The sequence below is a fragment of the Choloepus didactylus genome, chromosome 27, assembly GCF_015220235.1.
Source record: "Choloepus didactylus isolate mChoDid1 chromosome 27, mChoDid1.pri, whole genome shotgun sequence".
NCBI lineage: Eukaryota > Metazoa > Chordata > Mammalia > Pilosa > Megalonychidae > Choloepus > Choloepus didactylus.
This window is the reverse complement of record NC_051333.1, coordinates 6,192,076-6,202,639: the sequence shown is the minus strand read 5'-3', so window position 1 is coordinate 6,202,639 and position 10,564 is coordinate 6,192,076. Positions and strand designations below refer to the sequence as shown.

At 59.8% G+C, this 10,564-nt stretch overlaps 1 protein-coding gene across 1 annotated transcript; it reads right to left on the bottom strand.

Annotated features, from left to right (window-relative positions):
* Positions 1–635: 635 nt before the first annotated feature.
* Positions 636–10,496, bottom strand: VSIG10L (V-set and immunoglobulin domain containing 10 like). Its single transcript, XM_037819647.1, is given in 12 exon segments — positions 636–1,860; positions 2,312–2,466; positions 2,672–2,785; positions 4,045–4,341; positions 4,539–4,817; positions 5,301–5,555; positions 6,103–6,387; positions 6,474–6,773; positions 7,135–7,192; positions 7,195–7,997; positions 8,077–8,233; positions 9,622–10,496. Coding segments are annotated over 12 exon segments (2,973 nt in total). The 5' UTR covers positions 9,820–10,496; the 3' UTR covers positions 636–1,788.
* Between the last annotated feature and the right edge of the window lie 68 nt (positions 10,497–10,564).

Sequence of the window (10,564 nt, the reverse complement as noted above, 5' to 3'; positions counted from 1 at the left end):
GGAGCTCAGGGCTGTGAGGTCTGGATCTACAGGGCTGACACCCCTCATGAAGAGAAGCTGCATCTGTGGGGATCTTGGTGGCAGTGGGGGGAGATAACACGCAGAACTTGAGAACAACAAAGGCTATGGAATGCAGAGTGGAGGGTACAGAGATCCTGAACCCATGATGACATCATTTGAGCAACTGGATCAAAGCCTACCTGATGCCCACCTTCACTTATGTGGGCAAGAGTCCCTTCTATATTTAAGCCAATTTATGCTAGGTTTTCAGTCAGCAGTCAAAAGAGAAATTAAAACTTAACTGATATAGAAGAAGGAATACAGGGAGTCTAGGCACCAGGACCCAAGCCCTCCTCTTTCCAAAAAGATCTGGGGGCTCTATTTCCCCAAGGCCTCTTCTACCTCAAAATGTAACCAGAAACCCCCACATGCATTCCTTCCCTGAAGCACACCAGACACCCATGCTTTAGTTATTTGCTTTCCCTTTCTTCTTTGTTGGCACACCCAACTCCTGAGATACAGGTTGAGATAGCTGGTCTCCCAGCCTCTCTTGCAGTTATGGGACCAGTTTTGGCCAATGAGAGGGAAGTTTGATGGTGGCTTCCTAAAGATTTTTTCTGTCAGAGAGAGTGGGAGGGAGGGAGGGAGGGAGGGAGGTGGGAAGACAGTCATGCTGCATTCCTTTTGACTTAGGATACAGTTGTGATGCCTGGAGCTACAGCAGCCATCTTGCGACTAGCATGGGGGCAACAAGCCTACAGACAATCTAGCAACCCAATAAGGGTGGCAGAGCAGAAGGATGCAAAGGATGCAATGACCTCAAGTTGCTGATGGGGTAACTGAGGTGCTGAACCAACCTGAAACCACTGACTTCCATATTTCTTGCCACCACATATTTTGTTTCTTGCAGCCAAAGGCATCCTCATTATCACACTAAACTCCCAATGAGAAACCCAGCCAAGAAAAAGAAAGCCCACCTGCACTGGCACCAAAACATTTGATCAATCAACCAATATTTACTGATTGCCTGCTATGTGCCAGACTTTGTGGAGAGTAGTGGGGAAAATGACATGGTTTCCGCCTTCATGAAACCTTCCAGGTAGAGAGAATATCAGAGCTAGGCAAGTAATTACCATGACAGATGAAAAGCAGGAGGTTCAGCTACTCCTGAACCTAACCCATGTTCAAGGGCAAAGTTTAGGAAGGGTCTCTGAAAATGGTAATTGTACTCTTAGCCTTGAAAAACAAATCCCACAGGGTAAAAGGAAGGGTTCAAGACAGCATGAACTCCAGGGCCAAAGTTCTGGAGGCAAAATAACACGGGGCCCATTCCCAGAACTAAGAGAAAGTGTGTGCTACTTGGAGTAGCATGGGGGAATGTCTGGGAGAGGAGGCAGCCATGGAAGGGTTAAAAGAGAGGAGGGACGTGATCTGATCTGATCTAAGATGCAGACTCTGGGAGCTGGATGAAGCCCATCCTAGGCGAGGAAAAAGTAGAGAGACCTTTTCTGAGAACACAGCCGGGCTCCCTCTCCAACTGAGCACGGCAGCCAGCCCTGCCTTCCCGCCGCCAGGCCTGCCCACCCTGCCTGCCTGGGGCTGTGCAAGGAGTCCACGGGAGTCACCCCAGCCCCCAAGTCACATCCTCTTGACCGCATGAACACAGGTAGATTCGTCTGGGGTCCACCCTTCAGTGGCAACCAGACAGGAAGGCCTTGCCCGCTGCGGGGGGCAAAGCAGGAAGTTCGGCCCCAGGACGTTCTGAGCTGCACAGGCCACAGGCCCTACTCACACCTGCGTGGCCGCCCGCACCGTCCTTGGGACCCGTCCTGGAGAGGTGACAGGACTGGGGACCGGGACCTGAAAGAGAAGGGGGTGGAGGTGAGGGTGACCTCAGGAGTCACCTTGGAGGAGACAAAGCTCACCTGCCTAGCCTTTTCCGGCTCTTTTCTCTGAACTTTTCATTCAGTAAAAAGCTGAGTCCCCTTCATTTGGACGGGAAAAGTGGTCGGCCACCCTTCGGGGGGAGACAGGACTATCAACAGCTCAAGTTTTATGGGGAAAGAGGGAAATTTCATCCCACTTTAGAGAGAAAATGAAAGTCTCGCACAATTTTTATGGGAGGTGGGGAGAGGAGGGGAAACTCTTCTTTGGATAGACACTCCTCGTCCAACTTTATTAAAAGGCGCCGGGCGGGGGGGCGGGGAGGTAAAGCTTCATGACATTATAAACCGAGAAGTAAAACTCACTTCCCTAAGAAACAAAACGTGCTGCCCCCATTCCCGAAGGAAACTGGGGCGCCCCCACTCACCGGCTGGGGCCCCTTCGGGCTAGGGTCCTCCAGCGGGACTTTGGGGGGCGGAGGCCGTGGAGTCTGGGTTGGAGTCACACCGCGCGGCTTCTTCTCTGGCGCGGAGACCACGGGGGTCAAGGAAGGGGGCGGCGGCTTCTTTTTAGGGGAGCCTCCTGAGTAAGAGAGGGCGGAAGAGAAACGGGGTGACGTGATTGGCTGCTCGAGCATGCCGGCCAGCCAATGGCGGTGGAGCCTTACTCTGATTGGCTGGTATGAGTGAAGAAGGCGGCCAGTGGCTGCGCTGATGGGTTCAGCCAGGTCTCCCCTGGGCTCCTCCCCGGGGACCCCCCTCCCCCCCGCCGCGGGACCCCAGCTCACCCCGGAATCGGCACAAGCAGCAGACGCACAGGAGGAGAAGCGCTGCCGCGAGCGCCAGGCCCAGGAGGGAGCCCAGGACGATGCCGGCGATGGCCCCGGGGCCCAGGATGGGACCTGGAAGAGGCGGGGAGAGGAGAGAGGAGGGGGGCAGGGGGCAGGGCTGGACCACGTTTCCTGCGCCCCTAACGCATCCTTCTTTCGGGGACCCAGGAGTCCAGACCCTCTGTTCCCCTCTTCTCGGGACCCTGGAACCTGGGGCCCCAGCTCTCTCAATTCATTTACTGAGTGACAGTGGCGTGCCTGGCACCCTGCTAGGTGCTCAAGAGCCATCTGTGGGTAAAACAGGCAAGATCCTTACCCTCATGGGGATTAATTCTAGGAGGGAAGCCAGAAATAAGTGTGCAAATAAATAACATTTTTACAGATCGAGCAAACAAGGAAAAAGCATGCTGTGATAGCACTAAGGGGAAGAAAGAAGGGCACCATTAGAAAGGGGGGTGGGGTGGGGTGGAGAGGGAAGGTCCCCGAGGAAGTAACATTTGAGCGGAGACCTGGAGCATAAGGAACCAGGAAGCTAGACCTTGGAGAAGGGTGTTCCAAGCCAAGGGAACAGAGGAAAGAAGTCCCGTGTGAATGGATGATGGGGGAAGAGAGAGGCAGGGAAAGCAGCCAGAGAGGCAGGCAGGGGCCGGCCCTGGAGGAGAAGAGGGGGCTTGTGGGAAATGATGGATGCTTTCAAATTGGGTAACAGCATGATGTGATTTACATAACTTTGACTTCTACTCACAGAATAGATTGTAGAAGGGCGACAGGGGGTTGGAGAGACCAGAAAAATGGTCATTGCAGTCCAGGTGAACATTTCACCAGGGGTGGTGGAATTGAGATGGAAAGGAATGGATTGAGACATTTTGGAAGGAAGATTGACTGGATGTGCTGAGGACTGGGCAGCTTGAGCATGTGGGTGGAGCCATATAGCAAGATGGGGAAGCTGGGGTGTCTTGAGGGGTGGGGTGCAGTTTAGGGGGGAAACATCAAGAAGTCCACTGTGGACATGTGAAGTCTGAGATGTCCAGCAGAAATCCTAGTGAATTTGTCAGATAAGGAATTGGCTTCTTAAGTCTGGAGTTCAGGGGAGAGGTCAAGGTGGGGTAGGGACATTTGGGAGTTATTTGCATATCAATGATATTTAAAGCCCTTGAACTTGGACAATATCTCACTGAGGAGAATTACAGATACAGAAGAGATCTGGTCCCTGGGACACTCCAACAAGCAGAGGCTGGGAAGAGAACAAGGATGTGAGGACAAAGACTGAGGACGGCTGGCCAGAATGCTGGAGGAAGGCAAGGGAGAATGCATCAACAGCCCCAACTCACCCGCCTGGTAGACCCGGCTCTGAGATGGGGTCCCAGGCTGGCCACCCAGCGTGGGCAGGATACGCAAGGCCCAGGTCCCGGGGCTCCAAGGAGGGAGGGGCACCACGGCTGACCGCTCCCGAGGCCCCAGGATGAGCAGGGAGACCCAGTCCTTGTACATGGTGGCTCTGCCCAGGTCAGATCTCTCGGGCCGGGCCTGGACCTCGAAGCCACTGATCAGGGCCCCGCGTTCCACATCCCAAGTCAGCACAGCCACATCTCGGGCTCTCTGCAGCCTCCAAGAGGAGATGGAGGGTCCTAGGGAGACAAGGGCAGGGGTGGATTCCTGGGTCCTAGAGGGGAAGGGGAAAGGGGGTGGGGGCCCGAGTCTGAGGGAGGAGAGGCTGGGGGCCCGGATTCCTGGGTCTGAGGGAGGAGGGGCTGGGACCCCTGGGTCTGACGGAGGAGGGGGTGGGGGCCTGAACTCCAGGGTTTTGGGAAAGGAGGGGGCTCACCAATGAGGGTGATCTGGTTGCCCCCAGCACCCAGTGCCCCACTGCACAGCACGGAGTAGTTCCCCAGGTCCCTATCCAGACTGAAGTTGCCAATAAGGAGCCTCCGCCCGTCCTGGCTGAGTCGCAGGCGACCCCCGCCACCTGGAGCCAGGGGCCGTCTTTCCCGGGCCCAGGATGCTCGCGAGGGTGGGGGACAGCCAGAGGCCTCCAGCACGACCTCTGCCACCCCGGGCAGTGTCTCCTCCACCCTCGGGTGCAGCAACACCTCTCGGGGGGCCTCTGCAGGTGGGAGAAATTCAACCAAGAAAGTCAAGACTGTGGGATTCAGAGAGCCAGTCCTGTGCCCTTAAGTACATCAAATAGAGCTACCCCAACACCTTGACCAAATGAGACAGAACTACCTATTCCCTCATTCATTCATTCATTCATTCATTCTCGGATTTCCTCAACCAGTACTTTCTGAGCACATACCTTAGGCCAAACCCTATGCTGGGAAACTCATATCATTCTCAACCATTCATTGTGCTGAAAAACTGACTTAATCTCTCTTCGTAGGTAGGAAGGCATCAGCTCTCTTCCTGGGTCTGGTAAAGGAAACTTATCCTTGCCTCCTCCTTAATGGGTAGGAAAAACCGGGATTCTTCTCCGGGTTAAGGGAAACAAAAGCCCCCCACCGCCTGCCCCGCCCTTCTGAAATCCTAACGGACCAAAGCAAAATCCCCCCCTCCTTGAGAAACAGGAAAGCAACCCGCCCCCTCGCACCCGGGGTGACGGTGCAGGTGCGCGTGGTGACCAGATGGCGAGCGAGGCACGTGACGGGGACGCCGCTGAGCCGGGGGTGGGCGGGGACCGCAGCCAGGAGCTCGGAGGGCGCCGGCCCGGCGCGGACGCCCTCGGGAAGGCCCTGGAAAAGCAGGGAGGCGGCGGGGACCCCGCCGGGCCACGAGCAGCGGAAGCGGAGGCTGCGGTCCCCGGGACCCCCTTCGACTGTGCACTGTGGGGAGCCGGGGGGCTGATCTGCAGAGGGAAGGAAGAGATAGGGACAAGGGCGGATAGCCCCCTTTCTCCCCTAGCCCCGCCTCTCCGGCAGGTAACCCACCCCTTCCCCAGGAACTCCAGCTCTAAGAGCGCAGCTTGCTGCACAACTTCTCACACCGATTGTCTCCCTTCCCAGACCACCCTGTAGCAGGCTACTCCGCCCCCTCTGTGATAACTGCTCCAGCAGCCTTTTCCTGCCGACACCTCCTCTTTCCCCAGGTATCTCCGCCCTTCCCTGTGGGTCCCGCCCCGTTTTCAGGATGATCCTGACCGAAAGGAAAAGCTTTGTAGCTACGCCCCCTTCGCCGGTGACCCACTCTTTGCCATTTAACTGGCGGCTTACTGTGCGCAGACTGCTCCTTGCCCACGAATCTCCGCCCACTCCGTGGGCCCCGCCCCCTTCCCAGCTGGCCCCGCCCCTTTCTGACTCCGCCCCGCCAACCGGCCATCCCCGCCCCCTTTTCAGGGAAGCTCCGCCCCTCCGTGCCAGCCCCGCCCCCGCCTGGCCCCGCCCCGGCCCCCTCACCCGCCACGGTGAGGTTGAGCAGCGAGCGGCGGCGGCGGCCGGTGCGCGGGTTGGCGGCCAGGCAGGCGTAGGCGCCGGCGTGGCCCGGGCCGACCGCGGGCAGCAGGAGGCGCGGCCCCGCGGGCACCGCGGCCTCGGCCGGGTCCGCCAGGCTCCACGCGAAGTCGGCGGGCGGCCGCGAGGCGGCGCTGCAGCGCAGGGTCACGTCGCTGCCCGCGGAGACGTAGAGCGCGGGGGCGGCGTCGCGGTCCGAGGCGACCGTGATGAGCGGCGGGTCCGGGCCGTCTGCGTGGAGGGGTGGGAGCCTGGGCCTCAGCGCCCTCCTGCCAGGGACCCCGGGCCCTGGGCCCCCGGACCGCTCCCCGCCCCACGCACAAGAAAGACGCTGACGTCGGCCGCGGCCTCCGTGTGGCCGAAGGGGCTGCGCACGCGGCAGGTGTACCGGGCGTGGTCGCCGCGCCGCGGCCGCGCGATCAGCAGCTGGTCGCCCTCCGCGCGGACCCGGGGCGGCTCGGCTCCCTCGGGGTCCGCCGCCTCCAGGACCCGCCCGTCCCGGCTCCAGCTCAGCTCCCCGCGTCCTGGCCCCCAGCCCACGCAGCGCAGCCGGAGCTCGGCCGCCCCCTCCTCTGTCTCCGGGGCCTGGGGCTGCACCGACAGTTGGGGCAGGGGCTCTGCAGAAAAGGGGAGCGGGCTCGGGGACCGGCCTGGGAGTTGGGACCAGCCACCTCGTTCCTTAGATCCAGGACCCCGGGCTCCAGGCAGAGTGTGGGTCCCCAGGGCCCCGGAGTCCAGCACCCCCCCCCCCCGCCCCCTCCCCTGAGAGCCAGGAATCTCGATTCCCAAGTCCAGCTTCCATCAAGCCGCCGAGTGGTGGCCCCCAGCCCCTCTGCCCCTCCCTCCCTCAAGGACCCCAATCCCGGACCCCTTCCTCAGAGAGCAAACCTCACTAGAATGGCACAACGCCTTGCCCAAGGGTCCCCCAGAGCCAAACGGCCCCTGCAGCCTGCGCTCCCGGCCCCAGGGCCCACTTACCGTACACACCCACCGTGAACTCCCGAGTCTGTCGGGAGCCCCCGGCCCGGATGACCTCAAGCTGTGTAGACACCCGGCATCGGCCAGCTGGGCAGAGGTGAGTTCCAGGCCCCCTCCTGCCTGGTCAAACCTCAGGCGGTCCCGGTGAGCAGGGTCTAGGCTGAGCCGTGGCCCCCCTGGCCCCAGGCCCCCAGTTGCCAGCACGGTGGAGCCCCGGCGCCAGACCACCAGAGGGGCTGGGGGTCCGGGGCTGGGGGCTGGCACCAGGGGGAGCCGGATGGTGGTCCCCACCAGCACGGTGAGAGGCCCCCCCACCTGCTGGGGGAAGCCTGCTGCTGGCTGGGCCTCAGCAGATACTTGCTTGTGGGCTGAGAATTTAAGATCCAGCTCCTGGGGAGAGAATTTTGAATCTGCAGCCTCAGTAGATAGCTTGGCGTCCGGGACTGGCACAGAAGCATTGGAAGCTGGAGTCTTAACGGAGAGGGGAGGCTTGGGACCTGCGGCAGGAACTTGAGACCCCAAGGTGGCAGGAGATGCTGCGGGTCCAGGGATTTCAGAGGCCGTGGGATCCTGGGTTGGGGTTGGGAGTTTTAGATCCGGGTCCTCAGCGGAAACATCTGACCAGAAGGACCCAGACGCATGGTTTGAACTCAGGGCCTCCGGAGACCACTGGGAATCGGGGATTCCAGCAGATGCTTTTGAACCTGGAGACTGTTGTGGGAATTTCCAGCTAGGGGCTTTGGTGACGGGCACTTTCAAACTCTGGCCCTGGGAAGAGCTTTCCGAGTCAGAGGCGGCAGAGGAGACGTTGGTTTGCTGAACTCCGGAAGAGACTCTGAGGGTGAGGACCCCTGCTCTGGAGGCTGAAAGGAGAGGACAGAGAGCGCTGGGGGAGGCTTCTGGGGAGGGGGCCAGTGGGGAAGGGGCAATGGGGGAGCTTACCCAGCAGCAGGAAGAGCGGCAGGGCCCTCCAGGTGTGCATGGTGCTGGCCGTGCCCGAGAGGACGCTGGAGCGAGACCCGGGGCCTGCACCCGTCCCTCCTGGGTCGGACAAGTCTGACAGGACTGGTAGCTTCCTGGGCGGGGAAGGGAGCCAGACCTGGAAGGAGGCGTCAGGATCCCCCACCCAGACCTGATGGCTGAGCTGCCCACCCCACCCCACTCACCTTCACATCAGCTGGCCCCGTCTGAGTGGAGGCGCAGCCTGACCCCTGCACACCCACCCCCAGGGTAAAGATGGGGAGAACTAGGTCCCAGCTGGGAAAGTGGCGGCAAACCTCTGGGGGCAAAGCCAGGAAGACTTCCCGGAGGAGGTGACTCCTCAGAGCGCCCCTCTGGCCTTGACCTCAGTCCCAGCGCAGGCCTCCTCCCCCCAGTCCACTCTGTCTTGCCTACAGCCTCTATCCGAGGCTGCCCTTCTGCTCCCAGTCCTACCATGGCTCCCTGCCGCCCTCAGAGCCAAGCGCAAGTCACTCTCTCCAACCCCGCTGCGTCTCCTGAGGCGAGGCCCAGAGCTGCATTTCCATGTCCCCTGGGTCCCTCTCTGCCCCGCCCTGTCCTGGGTTCCCCATCCTGTCTATGCAGTCGCTGGGCTGGGTGCCTGGGAGCCTCTTCACTCCCTCCTTCCCCCTCACCACTGTCAGTTTCCAAACCTGGTCCCTCCTGCCCTGTCTGCCCAGGCCTCAGCTCAGGCCTCTCCTGCCTGGACCCACGCCCATCTCTCCCCTCCAGTCTGACGCATGTGGTCCCTGGGTGTCTTCCTACAGAGCTGACCCACCTCTCTGCTGTTCACTGCCTTCCATGGTCCCCCGGGCCCTGGGAGAAAATCCAAAGCTCCTCAGCAGATCGCAAGCCCAGGGGGGCCTAGACCAACCCCCTCCCCACTGCCCCCCAGCCCCCCCAGTTCTTACTCTTTAAACCACATGCCCTTCTTAGGCCCCAGCTCTCACCTCCGAGCCTAGGCACGTGCCGTTTCCTCTGCCTGGAAGGCTTCCCCGTCCCCACCCCCTGCAACCTGGCTAACCACAACCCGTCCTTCAGGTCTCACCTTAATAAGAACAATAATACAAATTACCAGTTGTTGCACACCAGGAACCACGCTAAATGCTTCCCGTGCATTATCTGGCTGAACCCTGCCAAACTCCCTGGGAGCTGGGTGCTGTTTTCATTTTACGTATCAGTGGACTGTGGCCCAGAAGGGGCCTGCGGAGGTTGTACAGTCGGAGAGGGAAGAGCTGGACTTGAGCTTGGGGGGCTAGACTGTGCCCCCCTTCAGAGGGCTTCTCCTACTACCCCACACTGGGCTTAGGGCCTCTGCTCAGCCCCTGGCCCCTGAGCTTACCCTGGCATGCTTCTCACCATGCTGCTCATCATGGTAATATATATTGAGCATTTTCTGTGGTTTGGGGGTGCTACATAATTAACCCCTCGAGACACCATGAGGATGAGGTCACTTAAAAGATGGCTGCAGATACTGACACTCCTCACCTTGAAGGATGAGGTCTCCGTCCCCTTGAATCTGGGTAGGCTCTGTGACTGCTTGACCGAGAGTACAGTGGAAGTGGCCTTGTGCCAATTCTGGGTCTGGGTCCTGCATGATTGGCACATCCCACTTCCTGTATCTTGGAACTGGCCACCATGCTGGGAGGAGGCCCCGGCCGACGGGCAGCCCCGCTTGGCAGCCATCTGAATGACACCTCTGGTCCCACTGGGCCACCCACCTGATGCTACATGGAGGAGAGACGGGCTTTCCTCAGCAGCCCTGCCCGAGTTCACATTTATGAGCAAAACAAATGATCGCTGTCTTAAGCCACCAAGTTTCGAAGGACTCTGTCATGCTGCAAAGGATAACCAGAACATGGGTGTTACTCCCAACTCCATCCGACAGAGAAAGAATCCTTGGCTTAACGAGTAGCAACTTGCCCAAGGGTCTTACAACTTGCCGAGGAAGTAGCAAAGCCAGGACTTGAACCCAGGCCCTCAGGATCTAGATCCCTGCCCTTAGGCCCTACACGATGCTGTTACTATCCCTGTCTCCCAGCCCAGGGAATGGAAGCTTGTAGGAGGAAAGTCACTTGCCCACGCACCCATGGCTGGTGTGAGTGAGGGCTGACATCGCTAAGTCTGACCCCAGGACCTGCTCTTCACCCTCCATCAGGCTTTGGTTGTCTGATGCTTGTCTGATGCTTGTCTGTCTCCCCAACCAGAACCAGAGCTCCAGGCCTTGTTCCCTCGTGTCCCAAGTCGCAGCAGAGGCCAGCTGGCCCATAGGAGGCCTCAGCAGACACTCTGTGGAGCAAAGTCTTCTCTCACCCACTCACTCCTGTTGTCCTTCAACCCCCAGCTTCGATGCCATGCCCCTGAGGAATCCTGTGACCCCGGAGGCCAGGTCAGGCGCCCCGTCTGGGTTCCCAAGGGCCCACTGCTGCCC